At 52.6% G+C, this 19,784-nt stretch overlaps 1 protein-coding gene across 1 annotated transcript in view; it reads right to left on the bottom strand.

Annotated features, from left to right (window-relative positions):
- The window catches only part of LOC105991563 (CUB and sushi domain-containing protein 1-like), an 871,556-nt gene that overhangs the window by 20,337 nt on the left and 831,435 nt on the right, over positions 1-19,784 (bottom strand). Inside the window, exons 52-60 of the mRNA XM_013024215.1 lie at positions 14,071-14,244; positions 12,158-12,331; positions 7,423-7,611; positions 4,951-5,124; positions 4,272-4,454; positions 2,763-2,939; positions 2,113-2,292; positions 782-955; positions 403-576 (exon numbers count right to left, since the gene is read on the bottom strand). Coding sequence (XP_012879669.1) covers positions 403-576; positions 782-955; positions 2,113-2,292; positions 2,763-2,939; positions 4,272-4,454; positions 4,951-5,124; positions 7,423-7,611; positions 12,158-12,331; positions 14,071-14,244 — 1,599 coding nt within the window. The remainder of the gene's footprint in view (positions 1-402; positions 577-781; positions 956-2,112; positions 2,293-2,762; positions 2,940-4,271; positions 4,455-4,950; positions 5,125-7,422; positions 7,612-12,157; positions 12,332-14,070; positions 14,245-19,784) is intronic.

Genomic DNA, 19,784 nt, shown 5'->3' with positions numbered 1-19,784 from the left:
GCAGACAGGGGCACCCATGGCCAGGGCAGCAGTTCCACTTCCCAGGAGCCCCACAGCTGTCAGCTGACTTGGAGTCTGGGCCGGCGGCCATTTTGGCCCATGTGAGTTGTAAGCTGGGAGCAGGCCCTCCCCTGAGCCGGCCTGCGGTTCCCAGCCTGAGCCTTCCCAGGACCCCGGGGCCTGTGCTGTCACCTATGCAGCGGGCTGAGCGCCACTCCACACCCCCCACCCCCAATGTGTCACCTATGCAGCGGGCTGAACACCACTCTACACGCCATCCCCCCCATGTGTTACCTATGCAGCGGGCTGAACGCCACTCCACACCCCCCACCCCCAATGTGTCACCTATGCAGGTGGCTGAACGCCACTCCACACCCCACCTCCCACCGTGTGGCGTGTTACCTATGCAGGTGGGCTGAACACCACTCCACGTGCCATCCGCCTGGCAGACTCTTTTGGAGGACCCCACCAGTATAAATGGAGATTTGCACTGGAAGAAGACTTCGGAGTTGTAGGTGAAGCTTTTCCCACTGATCCTCCCCTCGGCGGGGACCCCGGGGTCTCCACAGAAGACAGCTGTGGAGAACAACCAGGAGAGAGGGCGGCGGCTTTAACACCCCATGTGGACTACTTTGCTGCTCAACTTGTTGAAGTCGTTTCTGCCCAGTCTCCAGGTTGAACCAGAGAGAACTAGAGGAACGCATCCCCTTGGGGCTCAGGCTGGAGCCCGAGGTTGGTCCAGCGTGCAGCTAAGGATGTGCGGTGATGGGGGGAGACTTACGCAGGCACTGGGGCACCTCTCCTTTCCACACCCCGCGGCCTTCACAGGACAGGATGGCCGAGTGGGAGGGCTGGTAGCCGTCGGCACAGCTGTAACTCACGCTGGAGCCCCAGTGGAAGTCTGCGCCCTCCACACGCCCGTGCGGCACCGCAGGGGGCTGGCTGCACAGGACCGCTGCCACCAAGAAAGCAGACACAGTTCTGCTGTTACAAAGACAGCATAAGTACAAGTTCGCTACCGTTTTGCATTAGTTTAGATCAAAAAGGTAAAATGAAGATCAAGTGGAAATGGATCACATGGAAAGAGAAAACAGAATTGAGGAGTTAACAGGATTTCACATCTACAAGATCATGAAAGAAAAAATAATTCTATTTATTTATTTATTTTGGGTCCGGTCGTCAGGCCTGAACTCTGGGCCTGGACGCTGTCCCTCAGCTCTTCAGCTCAAGGCTAGTGCTCTGCCCCTTGAGCCACAGCACCACTTCCGGCTTTTTTCTTTTTGCTTATGTGGTGCTGAGGAATCGAACCCAGGGCCTCAGGCAAGCAAGGCAAGCGCTCTACCACTGAGCCACCTTCCCAGCCCAAAAAATAATTGTTTTTACAGTGGTTATCATACGTAAATTAAATGAAGGCTTGGTCATGTGACCAGAATACAACTTTTGAGTTTGTGCATAAATTTGGTAAAATGTTCTCCTCTTCTGTGATTTTATTTATTTTAGGGCTGTGTACACTTTCCAAAAAGCATAATCTGTGTGTCTACTTGCTGTTCATACTTGTTTCAAAAACGAAGGCGTGAGTGGGTGAAGGGCTTTCCTTGGAATCCCACATGCACATGCTCTCTCCTGGGCTGGGTGAACAACGTAAGGGCCACGTGTGCAAGCACTGCCCTGGGGGTCGAGTGTGCCACGGGCCCAGAGAGAACACCCAAAATCACCGTCCAAAACTGCCCTGAATTTCAGAAACTGATGAGAATTTCCAAACACCGAAATGGGGTACAGGCATTCTTACCCAGTTCACAGCCCCAACTTCTCCTGGGAAACATCACCCACACGTGAGCAACCGCAAGAACCAGCGGGCTGTACAAGGTGTGGGGTGCATCACAGGAAGCTGCTGCGCCCTGCCCACTGGGTGCCTGCCACAGGTCTGCAGCACACACCCTCCATCTAGGATGGAGCATCCGAACCCCACCTCCCCCATCCCCGATTTTGTCATGGGCCCTTCACTAGCCCTTCCTCTGTCATACTGCAAAAACAACGTGGCTGAGCCCTGGAAGGCCCCGAGACAGGAGGTGCAGCCTGCACCTGGCGGCTTGTGCACGCACACGCACGCACCTCTGCAGACGGGCTTGCTCTGGTTCCAGGTGCCGTCCTTGGTGCAGCGGATGGTGGCAGAGGCTGCGGGCTCCATCAGGTACCCAGGGTTGCACTGGTAACTCACTGTCTTGTTGAAGGTGAAGTCCGTCCCAAACTGGACGCCGTTCGGTAGCGTGCCTGGGTCCCCGCAACTTATGACTGATGGGGAGGCGGTGGGAAAGAGCCAGAGCAAGGTGAAATCACCATGGCGTGAATTAATCATGGCTCCCATCAAGGGATGCTCTATGAGCTGCTGTCTGAAGTGATCAGGCCGTGAATTATTAACGTCTCCCCGCCCGCCACCCTTTTGGGATCTGGCTGACCTGCTGTCAGGAGGCTATGTGTTGGGATTTCTCATCCCTGCCTGGGTGGGCATGGCTGCTACCTCCTGCTGCCCCTAACCAGGCCCTGTGTGGGGTCACACACTGAACAGCACACAGACACAGCCTTGGACACTGTCCAACCTAACCGACCATTTAAAGTAGCTTCAGCTACTCAAAGCGCCTATAAAATGGGATCATGTTGAAAATGGATATTTGACTTTTGTCAATGAAACCGCTCGGAAGGGCACGCTGTCCCTCCCCTCCCACGGCTCTGCAGCCCGAGCACGCCGACCGACAGCCACTCACTCGTGCAGTCCGGCGCCGTGCCCGTCCAGGTCCCGTTGGCTGTGCAGTGCCGGGTGGTGAGCCCCGAGGTCCGGTAGCCTTCCCAGCACGCGTAGACGACGGAGCTGGAGAAGAGGATGCCGTCGCTGCTGCTGATCATGCCGTTGGTCGGGGTGCCGGGGTTCCCACAGGACACAGCTGATGGGGGGGAAGAGCCGACGCAAACAAGTCATCCACACATCACCGGCAAGGCCTGAGGCCAACTCTCAGCACCTCAACTTCAACCATGGGAGCTCTGCTCATTCAAGGGACCTGAGCCACGTCCTTAAATGCAAGACGTGTCTCTGCTGAGCAGCCTGGACGTGGCGAGACTCTCCCAGCCTAAGGCCCGAGCGGCCGTGAGCACAGGGCCTGTGGGCAGGGGAGGGCCCCTCCTCACATTTCCACTTCAGTTAGCGCGGGCCGCGCCCAGGCCAGGGGAAGACATGAGCCTTGGCCTCACCTCCCAGCCCAGCCTCAGAGCTCGGGAACTCGCGTGAGGGAGCCTTGGAAACGGCAGTTAAAGATGAGGTTGCTAACCAAGGCGAGTGTCCTTCAGTGGAAATCTATAAATGTGTAATGTGAAAGTTGTTAGGAACGTAACGTAAGATCTTGAAGCATGTCCTCCACAGTTCTCCTTTGTGGCTCATCAACGCCTCTCCTCCCTTCACGCCCTCCTCCCGTGTGCCATCGGGTGAATGTCCCTGACACTGGTGTAGAGCACAAGCTGGACGGAGGCACGAACCAGAAGCCTGGTGGACATGTCTGACAGGTGCTGGTTTTCTACCGGCTCCTCCAGGCCGCCCCGATCACACACAGAAAGTGTTTCACACACACCAAGGCCATCTTCGATTATTCACACAACTCCAAACCCGAGAACCCTACTCGCAAAGAATTTGTCACGTTTAAAGTCTTCCCGCCTAAATTCTAAGCATTATTTTCAGAACTCTAAACAGAGTGCCACTGACCACAGTCAGGTCAGGGACAGGCCTCTGGGAGAGGGCCCAGCCGCCGCCTTGCCCGCCCTCTCTCGCTCGCTCCTGGAGCCGCGTCCTGGGCTCTCGCACCACAGTCAACTGACGCAGCCCAACACGTCACACAGAACGCAGCCCTGCGCCCCTGCGACAAAGCTCTGGGCGAGGGACACCAGAAGACGGGACGGGATGTGCCGTCTACCTGCAGAAATCAACCTGATGACGCCTGGCTCCTGTTAGCTGCGCCTAAACTGCATTTCCACCACCAAGTGCCATAAACCAGCGACACCCCAGGAGCCCAGAGACCCCACCTCTGAGTGCCTGTACAACACACCAAGTCTCAAGTCCAGTTTCCTAGGACCTACCCACCATCCTTGAAAGATGCTCTTAAAGACTATGGGGGCGAGGGGGTGATGGTACAAAGAACACAGGTCTCCGGGGATGGGGAGGGGTGCTGCAGCCGCTTCTGGGGGCCGATGGCGGCAGGGCTGCGGGAGGACCCGCCCCTCATCCTCACCTTCGCACACGGGCTGCACTCCGGACCAGGAGCCGTTGGCCAGGCACGTCCGCTCCGCCGAGCCCCGCAGCTGGTGGCCCATCTCACAGGAGAAGCGCAGGAGACTCTTGGTCTTAAACTCGTCCCCGAGCCGAGACCCGTGCGCCGGGGTCCCGGGGTCACCGCAAAACCCAGGGTGACTTCCTGTGGGACGCGAACACAGGCCGCACACGCGTGTTTAAAGCAACAGAAGTCACCGAGTGACGCGTTCATTAAACGTGGGCTTAGCACGGTGATTCTAAAGCATTCTGGTCATCTTGTAAGAATGACTTGTTATCACAGACTACAAAACGGAAGGAGACACCATTTTTGTGTCATTGAAGGACAAATAGCCTAGCGATTATGGCGTTTTGAAGACGTGAAATACTGAGGGGGGTGAAGGGAGGGTGGTGTAGGGGAACGAGGGGACACGTGGGTGGGGAGCCAAAGACACCGGATCAGGTGCACGCGCTGCCTGGGGGAAGCACCCAGCCTGGACTGGAGGAGGAGCAGGGGAGGACTGACGGCAGCGAGCGTGTGTCCGGCAGCGGCAGTGCTGAGTGGCTGCTGCTGAGTCGCGACAGCACAGCTGCCTTCCCCAGAGCAGCCCGAGGCTCCTGCAACCCCACGGCGTCAGGGTGACCGTGACCTCGGCCCTCACCTGAGCAGTGGGGCGGGGCTCCGCTCCAGCGACTGTCCTCCTGACAGACCCGCGTGCTGTTCCCGGTCAGGGTCTGGCCCCCTTCGCAGGAGTACCGGACCGTGGCACCAAACGTAAACAGCTCTCCGGTGAGCACAGCATTGGCTGGAACCCCAGGGTGCCCACACGATATGGCTGACGGGAGGAAAGAGCTCATGAGGAACAGGCCCATCATTCAGGAGAAGTCCCCCAGAGCACCCCCACTGAGAGTGAGCCCCCACGCCCAGCCTGCACGCCCCGGGGACCGGTTCCAGATGAGATCTCTGTCCACAAGAGTGACTGACTGAAGCAAAGGGAAAGCTCTGCTGCAGGGATTTTCTTTCTTAAGACAGCTGTGCGTAAGCCAGGAGCCAGTGGCTCACATTCATAATCCTGGCTACTCGGATCCGAGGCTGCCCAGACAGAAGAGTCCACTGGACTCTGTCTTCAGCGAAAAGCAGGGCTGGAGGCCTTCCTCAAAGAGGAGAGTACCAGCCTAGCAAGCGCAAGGACCTGAGTTCAAACCTAGTCCTGTCTCCCACCTCTTCCCACCCCTAGGAAACCACAGCTCTGCTTGAGGTTGAAAAGCACATGGAAGCTTTCAAGGAGAAAACCATGTTTTCTGCTGTTCTTTTGTCTGCTCTGAATTGCATATCCCCTGAGAGCAAAATTGTAAGAAATTTGGGAAACTAACATAAATCCATCAAAATTGAATCCATCAGAATGGTTTTCATTCCTTGGGGACAGAGTTCTGTTAAGTCTGCTTAATTTTTAAGTTGCCATGACTAAAAATACCAATCTAACAATGGTGCTTTTAATAAGTGGCAATCTAAATTGCATAAGTAAAAGAGAAATATTTGATTAATTTCTTCCATAAAGTAACATTCATATTTTCATTTATTTCCCTAAAATTGTACTCAATTGGGTCTCTATGCTGTTCATAATTATTCCTCAGCAAGGTTTGTCTGGATGAGAAGAGATTTATGCAAATAAAAATAAATCTAGGATTGGGATGAAAGGGATTTATGTAGATTCATCTCTATCTTTTCAATAAGCTACTGAATTTAACACTGGGTATACTTTTATGTGAACTAACTTGTTTGCAACTACCAATGAATCATCCAAAGGCATCTGATTTACTGTCTTAGGCTCCGAACACGGGGTCACTAGTGATCACATGATGAGCACAGAGAGGAGGAGTTCAAAGTCTGGAATGCGGTTCTGATACCCAAAAGCAAATTAGCCTTCCCTCTCTGTTCAACACTGGCAGTCCTTCACTGGAAGGCTCATTTATCCACAGCTCCTACAAAGGAACCAATTAGAGCGAAGAGACTGAGAAGTTGAGTAAGTAATCAATTCTAGATGAAATAAAAGAGAACAGGGGACGCCATCAGGGAGCCAGGGTCACAGGGACAGTGGAGAGGAGCTGAGCTGATGTAGACGCAGAGCTGGGGTCGCTCCGAGCCTCCGACACCGCACGCTCCGCCGATCGCGAGGGCCGGCAGCGGAGCCAGACGCGACACCGCACGCTCCGCCGATCGCGAGGGCCGGCAGCGGAGCCAGACGCCTCGGCAGACCCCAGCGGAGGGTCACCACGTTCACCTCTGTGCAAGGACAAGCACAAGTCTCCCTCAACGTGTCTCTGAAAAGCCAGCAAGTGTGAAGGTGTGGGAAGACAGAGAACACGGAGACTGCAGTACGTCTGCGGATGCAGAGCAAGCGCAGCGTAAGCACATAACGTGTCCCAGGAAGAGGAGGGCGTGCGATACATTTACTAACTCACAGATGGCGTAGCAGGTCTTCTCCGCTGTCACGCACTTTTCTTCCTGGAGCCCGGCGTCACAGTTAGAATCCGTGCGCACCAGCGTCAGGGCTGTGCGGGGACTGGCTTTGCAGAGGGAGTCTCCTCCCCAGGACCAAGCCATTCTCAATAGGGGGCCGTAGGGCTACGACTGTCACTGTGTAGACAGCGAGGCCAAGCCTCTCAGCCTCGTTCTGACTCGTGAGCACGCACAGGACAGGCGTGCCCGGAAGGCCGAGTTTCCACTTTAAGGACTGACTGCTTAAAAAGATCAACGTGAGGAATGCCATTTCCCACATTCTCAGACTGCATCCTAAGAGAGATGGTTTTCTTTGCACAGAAGGATGGCTGGGATTCTCAAGTGAAAGAAAATCAGACCATGGCTATGTGGGGAGAAAACGATGCATTCTTGTTCATCTGCATCTTCTGAAATGCAGTGATAATTATACCTCGAAGATGCTGCAGTCCCAGGTCATCTTATCTGCCAGGAGAGCACCTCTATTCTTTCTAACAACATAAATATGCTCTCATTAGCATATTTATGTGAAGATCTTGTTCAGACGCTGCCGGTGAGCCCCAGCACACCGAGCCACCGCCAGGCGTGCACCTTCCCACTGAAACCCGTTAGCCGTGTGACACGCCTCGGCACTCACCCAGACACTTGGGTAGAGACCTATCCCACAGGCCATTGGCCATGCAGGTCAAGGCCGAGGACCCCAGCAGGTAAAAGCCCTTCTTGCAGTGATACAGGACGCTCATTCCGTACTCGAAGCTCTCAGGGAATGTCTGCTGCCCGTGCCGAACGGCATTCTCCACGAAGCCTGGGTCAGAGCAGTTCACCACTGAAAACAAGACAGGTCACAGGTCACCAGACCCAGCTGTGGCTCACAGAAAGAAACAGACAAACAGGTTACAACAGGAGAGAACCACTCATCATTCTAGAAAGCTGACAAAACGAGAACTTCACCCCGAAGCCGTGTCACTCTCCACTTCCTTGATGAATTCTGATGATTTCCCTGCACCGGTTTGCTTCCACAAATATTAAGTGTTAAATGAGATACTACAGCAACTTTGATTTTATGAGGTTAGCTTACTGTGTCCTAATAATACACTTGGCCAACACAAACTCTGAAACCGGATGAGGTTCTGTGTTGTCAAGTTCGGAGGTTTGAGGCAGGGACACGGTGACAAGCCGTCAACTGCGTCTGTCCGTGTGCTCACACATCAACATGTGTGCACAGTCACGTCAAGCTTGCACACAGTCACGTCTGCTCACGACAAAGGGAGCGGAGGACGGCAGCCCACGCGTCCCTGTGAGTCTGTGGTCCATGACACGTTCTGGCCACCGCGGACCCCATGGTCTGGGCACCATGGGCATCTTCAGGGCACTAGTGATGTCCCCCAGGGAGAGCGCTCTGCACTGCACCCAGCATGCTGCAGGTGGCTCGGTGGCACCAGCGATGGCAGGTTAGTCCGTTAGGCCCAGCTATCCACAGGGGCAGCCCTCCTTGGCTGTCCTCCTCCCGCGAGGTGTCTGAGTGACTCGGGGAGCCACTGGAAGGTGAGCTGAGCATCCTACGTCAAATTCCTTAGGCCACCACGTATCCTAGGAAATGACCGGCGGCACTGCCGTGTGGACCCACAGGACCCGAGGTCTGAGTCACTCATAGTGTGATGAAGAGGGTGAGGAGCGTGGGGATCTGTGTCAGAAAGATGTGGAGCGTGGGCCTGTCACAAAAACCCACAGTTCCCTCTGATATCTCACTCCACAAAATGCTCACGCTGTGGCTGGATTTTCTGGTGAGAAATCCACCTCGGCAGGAAGGCATGAGAAATAAAGACCTCTTCTAGGTTCACATGATTGCCCAGTGTGGAGAAATTCGGGTGGACCCCCAAAGTATGTCCCATGTAAACATTTCTGCATGTCAGCAAAGAAACGCATGTGTGAACGCAGTCCCCAAGCGCACAGGGTCCGTACTGGAGGGGTCGGTAGAAACAAGGACCTGGGACTGTGTCCGGTACAGTTCACTCAAAAACCCGCATCACTGTTACTTGGTCAATCCCAACTGTGCCCTGTTCCCCTTTGAGAGGAAGCGAGACCGGGCATTTGTGTCATCTTGGAATCCTAACCATCTATCTTGCCTCCTGAGTTATACACTGAGCCTTTTTACTACGGGCCGAACCTCATCCCCAGAAACACTTGTTCAAAGCATTCGTGAGGTCAACATGCAAACATGGACAAGAACAGCACTCCGTGGCGCCACCTGCAGTGTTCAGAGGTCTGGGGACCTCTGAAGCCTCCATCGCCGTTTCCTGCTCTCTCCAGGCAGGTATAGAGAGCTGACAAAGGGGATCTTAGAATACCACGCTGAGACATTAATAGTGAATCCTGTGAGCTGTTCTGCAGGACTTGTGGTGACTGGCATTTCCCTGGGGCTCAGGGGACACAGCCCTGAACGGGCTCTCAGAGCCCACCTCCGCCTCTCCCCATCTTGTCCTCAGGGGGCTGGGCATCACATCAATTCCTCATCCCTCTCCTGTTCAGAACCCAGAGCCATGGTGTGTTTTCACGAACATCCGGGTCCTTCTGCATGATGGAGGCCCCCGTCCTTCACCCTTGCTGCTTGTGACAGGTGGTGACAGAGCACACGTGGAGGCAGAGGACTCGTGCAAAGCAAGCCCCACCCGACGCTCCCAGCGGGTCACCTGCCTCCGCCCACCCCCACTGAAACACCTAGGAAACTTCCATCACTTTTAATTAGATAATTTAGTTCTGAGTTCCATCTGTAGTTCTCGGGGAAAAATTACAATAAGCTCTTAGCCCGAGCACATTATATTTCCCTTGTGTATTGCTGCTTTATTTATTCATTCATTAAAATATATTAATTGATGATAAATTAAAAAGTTGATGAGGTTTGACTTTCAGGGCGTCTGATGTGACTGGAGCAGAACTATGCAATTTAACTTGCAAATTCAAAGTCTGGTTAAACACGGAAACTCCAAAAACACAGACACTAAAGAACTTCCCAACTCTTGGGCTCCACGGGGTCTCCGTGCGCCGCAGGCTGGGACAGCGTTGGCTTGCAGGGGTAGGGCCTCTCCCAGGCTCCCTCCCAACACCCGGGGCCTGTGGAAGGTGAACCCGGGCCACGTCCGTGGCTAGGGTTTCCTTTGCAAGGCAAAAGGCACTTATTGTTATAAAATTATTTTAGTTTCATTCTCACAAAAAAGTAAAGTGAATGGGAAGGATCAAATTAAATTAAAAAATCAGTTGTCTGAGGCAAAGGTTTTCTGCAAACAAACAAACAAAAAACCCACTGTTCAGTAACATGGAAAATACTCTGAGCTGATCAAGCAGCGGTAAGCCCTGATGGAGGAAGGAGGCCCAGAGGTCTTGTATACTTAGCACCTTCACAGAGGAAAGAAAGAAACAGAAGGAAACGAAAACCCTCCTCTACTCCATGCAAGGGTCTGCCTGTGGCTGGGCACTGGGGCAGATGTCAGAGGACAGGGAGACACCTTTAAAACAGTTACTGTTCATGACAAGCCATCCTTATCCTCACTGTCATTTGAATCGACTAAGATGCTCTGGGTCAGAACCATTCGACCCTCTGACTGTTGGCGCCATTCTGTCCCCAGCTACATGGAAAGAGGGCTGTGGGACAGCGATGGCTGGAGTCTTCCCACCAGCACCATGGGCTCTGAAATCTCCATGGAGACCCCGAGGAAGCCACACAGCAACCACAGCCACTTGCCGCCTCAGAGCCGTTCCAGTCCCCAAGCCGTCGCCCCGGAAAGTTCTCATAAACTCTGCTGTCTGCCGTCTTAACAGGCTCTCGACGAACCTCTCTGTACTATGAACACACGCAGCCCAGCACCAGACAATGGCTTTCAACCCCCTACCTGAGAAAGGACCAGTAAGCAGAACATGCAAAGACTTCTGAAAACACAGCCTTATAGAGCACATGAGAACTCTAAGCCATCTGCCAAGAACACGGGCCAAATGTGCAAGCAGACACGCGGAAGGGTGGGGCAGACACGTGGGGGCAGCAAAGGACACACAAGATGCTGTTACCACACTCCACCGGACCCTCACAGGGACTGGCTATACGCCTGACAGAGTAACGCAGAATAAGGCACACGGCCACACCAGACACTGACAAAACTAACAACTAAAATCCACGGATCTCCACCCTCCTGAAGTGCATCCGAATAGGGCTCCCTGGAACTCAGGGACACCAGGCGTCAGCGGGTGTCTCAGAGCACACGTGACTGAGGAGGCTGTGGCTCTACAACCACGCACAGATGGGGCTGGGCCTGGGGCTGGGCAGTCAGAGCTGGAGAGACGGCCCAGGTACCAACAAGGAGGGACTCCCTGTGGACTCATGGCGTCCACAGAGAACTCCCGTGCCCACCATGTGTGAGCAACTGATGAAGCATACCCAGTCTCCCTGGCTGACTGCTCTCTGGGACTGGCTACCTCCACATCCACAGAGCCCTAAGGAGAGTTTCAGGCCTGGGAATCCAGGGCAGCTCTGAGGTATACTTTCCCTTCCCATCCCTTTGCATTCATGCACCTGCTTCTGCTCAAGTCTCCTGGGTCCCTGGACTCTCTCTCTTATAGGTCAGAATCCCTCTGTACCCCAAGCCTGGTGACACAAATGCAGGGACATCACCCCACTTTTGCACCAAGACATAACACACCTGGGGTAAGGAAGAATCTCTGCGGAATTGAACTCCTAAATGACCTGATACCATGAGACGTATAAAAATTAACACAGAATTTCCTTTTAAGCTGTGGTAGACCAGGTTTATGTGCGAGTTTTAAATAAATGAATCAAAGACAAATAGGTGAAATTTAAGAACAGTAAACCCTCTTTGTATAACGAGTACATAAAGACAATAGAAGTAATAAATAAAAGCAGAGAAAACTTCAGCCATACATTCATAAAATTAGAAGCTTAGGGGCTAAAAGTGCTCATAAAACACTGTAGCAAAAACAAAGAGTGAACAAATGAATGAGAAAACAAAAACAAAACAAAAAAAACACCAGACAGATTTGTCTTTGCAGGAGAAAAATCTTAGGTTTGTGATTGGCTGTCCCATCAAGAAGCAGAAAGAGGCTCTTAGGAAACTGTGTGTGTGATTTGCCAGCGTGCAGGGCTCTGTGGTCAGCAGCGCGCACCGTGGGTGTCCAGCCCTTTCCCAGTGTGCAGGGCTCTGTGGTCAGCAGCGCGCACCGTGGCTGTCCAGCCCTTTGCCAGTGTGCAGGGCTCTGTGGTCAGCAGCGCGCACCGTGGGTGTCCAGCCCTGAGCTGAGGCTGCGCACTCCATTTGTGAACACAGTTGTCTGCACCCTGACACGCGGGGCCCGGGACCCTTGCCTACCTCGACACGCGGGCAGAGGGCTGCTCCACTGGCCGCTGCTCCGGCACTGGGCGCGGGAGGCTCCGTGCAGCAAGTAGCCCGTGTTGCAGGTGAAGTTCACGAGGTCGTTCAGGTTGAACTCCGTGCCATTGGTGGTGCCGTGGGCAGGGTTTCCGGGGTGTCCGCAGGTGATCGCTGTGGAGAACAGGTCCGGGTCACTACCCACTTCCCCTGCTCATGAGAACACGCAGGTGCAGCCCACACTGCTGGGCGCAGGGGGTTCTCACCAGACACTCTGCAGTTGCTCTTTGTGTCTAAAAGAGCATCTGGGATTGGCCACGGGCTGAAGGTAGAGACCTTTGTCACACTTGTGGACAAGGCTGCCAGATGTAGTTTCCACATTACAGAAACTTATTTTTTCCAGGAGGACAGAACACCATGGATTTGAAAGAGGCAGAGAATGACAGATGAGAATAGTCTGGCTTGAATGGGAGTTTGAATGTTTACCTCCTTTGGACTTGCCAATCTCTGGAACTCTTGAAAACATGATGGGTTTTTGTTTAAAACTAAATTGTCCCTGTATAGATGACTCAAATATAAAGTTAAATGTTATGAAATTAGCAACTGGACACACTCAAAGTTATTTTCACTGCCAGTCCTGTTGTATGATACTCTGAAACGTGGTGAGCTGTCACGTTATACTTCAAACAGGGAGCTATCTGTCCTTAGCCCTTCCAAACACTGGTATTTTTGTTCCTCATTTGTCTTGCCAGCACTCTGTAAGTTCTAACTGACACCTGTTCTAACTCATGCCTGAACTTTGTACATGACAGACCTGTATCGCAGACAGCACTGCCACTGCCCAGTGGCCGCATCCACCTCCCTGTTGCTTAGTTCACAGGAAGACAAAGAATGTGTCAGAGTGAGAACTGGCTTAAAATTTACAACGGTTCTAAATACCAGACCCTGTTTTGATCTTTGAAGTTACCAGTTTAAAGAGCTATGTCTACATATGATTGTCTCTTTTGTGTAAAAAAGGAGGGCTGTTTGCAAGACTGAGCATTCTTTTTTGTTGTTGTTGTTGGTCGTGGGGCCTTTACTCTGGGCCTGGGCGCTGTCGCTCAGCTCTTCAACTCAAAGCTAGCGCTCTACCACTTGAGCCACAGTGCCACATCTGGCTTTTTTTCTGCTTTTTTTCTGGTGCTGAGGAATCGAACCCAGGGCCTCATGCATGCAAGGACAGCATTCTACCACTAAGCCACCTTTCCAGTCCAAGACTGGGCATTCTTGATGAAACCAGTTTGCAAATGTCACGCAGAGTAGATACTCTGAAGATCCGCAGAGCGGGCCTGCAGCCCTCCTCTAGGCCTGCCTCCCCCTGGGTGTCCCCTGACAAACAGGAGTGAGTGCGTGGCGGTGTCATCCCGGACACCACACAGACAGTGAACTGGTGGGACTTAAATGTGGTCAGCAGTCCTGTGTGGGGGCAAGAGGCAGATGGCTGAGACAAGGCAGAGGAGAGGTGACCGCAGACGTGCGCGTCACACTGCCAGCCGATGGGGGACGGCGAGAGGCTCGCTACTGGTTGAAGATGGGTGTGTGTGCATGTGTGCGTAAGCGTGTGCACAGGTGTGGGGTGTGCACGTGTATGAGCATTGCACAGGTGTGTGCACACATGTGTATATGTTTGTGCACATGTGCATAGGCATGTCTGAGCATTGTACAGGCATGCGCACAGACTGCATGTGAGCATAGGCACAGGTGTGAGTGTGTACATGAGTGTGTACGTGAGTGTGTACGTGAGTGTGTACGTGAGTGAGCATGTGTGCGTGTGTGCCAGCCAGCATGCATGCGTGTATGCGCAAGCACATGGATGTGCATGGGAGCACGCATGTGTGTGTGCGTGTGCATGGTCCGACCGCGGCAGTACTCACGGACGCAGACGGGCGTCTGGCCCGACCACCTGTGGTCCTGCAGGCAGATCCTGACCGAGGTCCCCACCAGCCGGAAGCCGGGGTTGCACTGGTAGACGACGGTGTCTCGGTAGCTGAAGCCGTCCCCGCTGATGTGCCCGTTCACGATGGGGTCCGGGGAGCCACAGTGCCCGGCTGAGAGCAGACCCAGAAGCAGCAGAGAACGGTCGATGAATGCAGGGACTGGGCGCACCACGCCCCTCACTCCTCACTCACCCAACAGCCAACCCCGCAGCAGCCCCACGCAGCGAGCCGGCTGGAACCCCACTCACTCACCCAACAGCCAACCCCGCAGCAGCCCCACGCAGCGGGCCGGCTGGAACCCCACTCACTCACCCAACAGCCAACCCCGCAGCAGCCCCACGCAGCGGGCCGGCTGGAACCCCACTGACACGGTACCTCACTTCACCTCCATGACCTTTCCCTTCCCAGCTCTCCGCAGGGTCCGCCAGCACACTAAGGACTATGTGGGAATGATTTTTATAATTCCATGACTCCTGCATTTCACTTCCCAGCCTTTCGTATTATTTATCTTGCTGTTCTATTTCCAAATAAAAGCCAGGAGAAAGGAGGGGCACCTAGCAAATCAGATCAGGGCTGGAAAGGGAGGTGGGTTTCCTGTCTAAGAAATGCGGTTGTCAGATGATGTGTGACCATCCAGAAGGAGGATCTGGCACAGAAGATTGAGCATTGGCAGACACCGTCTGATGAAGATGTGACCAGGGTGTTTTGTAGGGTGTGGCCGTACCGAGTTCAGAGCAGAGTGGTACTGACGAGGCAGATGCGGGAGGAATGGAACAAAAGTAGGAGGTGGGCTGGAATGCAAGGGCAACAATGCTGACCACCGCAGGACACACGTCGGAGAAAGGAAAGGCCGGACAGAGCTGGGGACGGGCGAGAACTGGGGACAGGACAAAGGTCTCTGCTCCTCCTGGTGACCTTCCACGCTCAGAGAAACATGGCCAGCCGCACTCACTGCCAAGCCCTGCTGGAGGTCTCCGCATTGTTAGTGAGTGTCAGCTGGTCGAGCTACTGCCCCTCTGAAGCAACTTGTTTCTCACTTGCTCTACCCTTCAGTCTCGGTAAGTTCCTCTCTAAACAAGTCAAAGTCTGAAGGGTACGATAGGCAAGTACAGATTTTTCACACAATTCCAGTTACAGTGGAATAGAGAAACCTCTACGAATATAACAATTAAAAGAAAGAGTAAAGGGGAGGAGAGCAATCAGGTCATAACGAGATATCAATGAATCAAAGTCACACACTGATTCTGTAGCTGCATACAGCGAAGCCAGACTCCAAGGGCTCTTTGTCTGCTTGTTTTGTGTTCATATTTACTCCTTCGTTGACATTTGCCCGTAGCTTAAACAGAGATCCCTATGTGTTTTTACAATAATTCTATAGCACAAGTTACCGTGTTAGTAAGTCACAAATTCTAAATTTCTTAAGAAACACCTGCCAGAAATTGCTGAAGAAGGTGTTGGGGCTCTAGGTCTGTGGCCCAGTTCACGCATGCCAATCTCACCAGAAGCCTACAAGTCAGGCGCTGATCAGACAGAGGGACCAGAGAAGCTAGTGGCCTGAAGAATTAGTACAGGGTCTATAAACACATGGCTCATGATTTTGCATCTGGATTTGCAGACATGGACGGATTTAGATCAACCCATCAGAAAGCGAGGGCTAAATTTTCTGTTAGTTCAAGCAGCATTTCTGGGCCTGCGCTATCTCATCTCCACTTCGCCCACGCTGGCTGCACTGCCGTGGAATGCCAAGTTGTTTTTAAGAATCAGGGGCAAAACCAAAAATGTAGTCATAAGGTGTGTTCTTTCTATTTTATACTCCCACCGCCAAAACAGAACAAAATCCACATCATACCAGTGCTAATGCCGTATTTTGTGACTAGCTGAATTTCAGAGCAAGAACAATGTGAAATTTCAACAACAAAGCCTTGGACTGACACCTCCTGTGCTGTGGACAGGACCTGAAGTCTGAGGGTGGACGTCACACCTCGGGAGAGACCTGAGGACATGTGGGCACACACACGAACCCCATGCACACACGCCTGCACACACCACACACGTGTGTACACACACCACACGCATGCATGCACATACACATCCCCACACCACACACATGCACACACGACTGCACACACCACACACATGCATACACACATCCCCACACCACACATGCACACACATGCACGCACACATGCACACACATGCATACACACATCCCCACACCACACACATGCGCACACCACATGCGTGTGTACACACACCACATACATGCACACACACATGCATACTCCTCTTGGAGGTGCCTGCTGTAAGGCCTCCTTTTCAGTGTGCCAGTTCCCAGCAGGGCAGATACTAAATATCAATGTGAGAGTAGAACTCCATTTCTAGAAAAACTCCTATCCAAATATTCATCCTTAGCATTTACTTTGTGGCAACTGATGCTTCATTGCTGAGGATAAATGCCAAGTGTAGAAGGTCCTGACCTCAGGGGAGTCAGAACCGCAGCAGGCTGCCTGGTGTCTGCAGAGCACATCTCTCTTGCTGGATGTCACCTGTCCTGCCTGGTATGGGTGGACCCTTCTCTGGATGGGGTACCCAAGTCCAGTTATGGGCTCGTCTTTCGTAGAGACGAGTGGTCATGGAATGTCAGAGGGACCAGCCACATACATGTGCAGAACACTGACTACAGACGTGGAACACGCGTGGGTATGTGTACACCTCCACATCTGTTCGTGTCAAGCACACTGGAGAACACGGATGGATGAGACTCTGGATGCCTCCACAGGCAGCTGTGGGGGTGTGGGGTCTGTCTGCCACGCACAGGAAGCTGAGCTGCCGAGAGAGGGCGTGGGCCCTTCTGTGGCTCCACACCGTGGCCGTGGCTGGGCAGGTCTCTCTGCTCTATGCACTGCACTCGGGGCGCGAGGTGCTGACCGGAGCCTGGTCACAGCGCCTCCAGATGCAACTTTTGACCAAATATCTGTCTAACACATCCTAGGAAAGCAGCAGCGATTTAAGGCCAAACTCAGTAGGGAGAAAAGTTCAAGCCAGTACAATGGTCTTTGAGGCTTTCTGAAATCTTTCGCCTGCTTCCTTTTAGTGTTCCTGTTGTTCCTAAATAGACATGCTTCTATTCCTGTGCATAAACTGCACCAGTCTGCATTGCTTCCCCGGCCTTCTGTGTCTGTGAAGCATCTATGCATCTCTCAAAGTGAAGTCTAAATCTATGCTGGGTTCTCAGACCTGGACAAATGCTGAAAGAATTGTTTATATGGGCGGACAGGAGGTGGGCCTGTCTCTGGTGAGTTCTGAGGAACTCACCCACGTTTAACCCTGGTGGCCAGTGTCCTGGTCTCACAAGGGAACGGAGCCAGCACCTGGCCCAGCACAGGTGTCTGCAATATTACACGAGCTCTCTCTCTTGATCCCTTGGTTAGAACTGTCTAGGTCACCTGACTACCTGATTATCTACACATAAGCTATTTAGACCACATATTGCATCCAGAATCACCTCAGCCTGTTTGTGTGTGCTGCAATCCACATCCCAGAGATGATCTGAACACACTATATTAAAAGGTAGCTTGGTGTGAAAGTTGATCCTCATTATGTTATGAAAAACCCTGAGCAACACAAATGTCAAAACAATCCAAGTGGCCTCCTCCCTCTTCTCCACCTATAGGACACTTCCTGAGGGGCTCTGCTATTCTTTCCTTTTGACATTCATGATTCCCAGCTTTTCATTAATAGTACTTGGTATCGGCCACATTTGTTCTTAGATTATAGATTCCATTAAATGAAGTACTTTGTCCTATTAACCTTTTCAAGTACTCTATGGCTCTTGAATAATGAAATAGATATTGTTAGGCAATGTTCTGAAACATACAGTCAAGAGCTCGCTGCTTTCACCCTGGGCAAGAATAACACAAGCACAAACTGTGAGGGGTGGAATTGGTTGTTTCCAAATAGTTTACTTTTCCTGACTAGGACACACATGTGCTTTGTACATGAGATCCTTCAGCAGAGACAAAGCGGGGGGAGGATACATTTTTCTTCTCTAATAGCATCTTTTGGACCTAAGAGGAACATTATCGTTATCAGCTGTTCTGTCAAATGTTTTACCTGGACCTCTCAAAAATACCAAGTATTTGAAGAACACATTCCAAGCTCACTTGACAAGAGCCACAGCATATTTAGTCTAAAAGAACACTTTGAATTATGTCATCTAGCTGATTAACCATCCGAGCTTCCCTCAATACTGCATTTACCATAGAATCTGCTTCCTCATGGTTATTATAACTCAGCTAATGCAAACTTACTTCAAATAAAAACCTAATCTAATAACAAGATAATGTACATTTCAGAGATACCTTGAATGTCATAAAGAGGCCACCAGTGGGAGCACTGTCGGGCCATTATGTATTGAAAATCTGAACAATAGAGCTGTTGTCAAAGGAGGACATTTGCAACTGGGGACCAGACTGCAAACATAACTCCTCCTCCAGGTCCTGTGCTCAGTGCTGGGCTTGAGGTAAATTAGCACAGGAGAGGCAAACACCGGCATTAATTAACGGAGGCTGGCACACCAGACGTCCCCGAGGGACAGCGGCTGGGGCACACCAGACGTCCCCGAGGGACAGCGGCTGGGGCATACCAGACGTCCCTGAGGGGCTCGGAGGTGTCTGGAAGCAGACATGAGGTCAGTCTGCCCAGACCTGAAGTCTGCAGCCTAGAGAGACATGCCCCACTGCCCAGAATGGATGTGGATTACAGCAAGTCCTTGGTACTTCACAGGGCCTTGGCAGAGGGAGAGCCCGAGTCAGCATGGGGTAGCTTTGAGACCTGCGTGTACATTTGTGTGGAACTCCTCTTCAAGCTGCCTACATACATTCGCCGTCCTCGGTCAGGGGTTCCGGGTAAGACTTCCTGCTATGACCTCTGACCCAGTGTAGACACAGTCACGGAGCGCGTGGTGAAGAGGATCTATCCCAACTCTCCATAGACAAGGCTCTCTTACTGTCTACGGGGCTCCCCTGACGGCCAACATGCCTGCCATTTCTGCTCAACCTGCAATGTGTCTGTGGCATGTGTCCCTGTGAACAATGCCAGACACACCAGAGTGCCATGCACAGAGCCTGTTGTGCAAGCCGATGCCCCGTCTCCACAGACAGCATTTCTTCTTACAAACCAGACACTGCACTCATAGCCGGGAGTGTGCTTCTGCAAAAGCCCAGGCCGTGACAGGCAGCATGGAGTCGGAACGCACACATGCCAGGAGGCTCTGGGGCGGGGCACCGTGGGGACCGCTGACGTCAACACAGAGCGTTCGCCGTGTGAGCACGCAACGAGGGATTTGGGGTGAAAAGATATTGCAACGGGGTAGGTATTAGGACTATGATAAAGAGATATAACTGGGTGGGTACTAGAACTGTTTTTACTAGAGGTAGGAAGGTTCCGTAACTAGGCGGGAACTGGTGGCTCTAAGTACTTAGGTTTGAGTAGTTGTAGTTGGGTTGGTACTGGAAGTAGTGAGGTACGTGTGGTAGTCAGGCACAGGAGGCGGTGGACACTGAAATGAGAAAGGACCACCCCCTGCGAAGGCCTAGTGAGGGGAAGGCGTCCGACAAGGGCTCAGCACCACTAGAGAGGGGAAGGCGTCC

Source organism: Dipodomys ordii, unplaced genomic scaffold (genome assembly GCF_000151885.1).
Source record: "Dipodomys ordii isolate 6190 unplaced genomic scaffold, Dord_2.0 Scaffold74, whole genome shotgun sequence".
In the NCBI taxonomy this organism is placed as follows: Eukaryota; Metazoa; Chordata; class Mammalia; order Rodentia; family Heteromyidae; genus Dipodomys; species Dipodomys ordii.
Note: the sequence above shows the minus strand (reverse complement) of the source record. Positions and strands in the feature narration are given on the sequence as shown.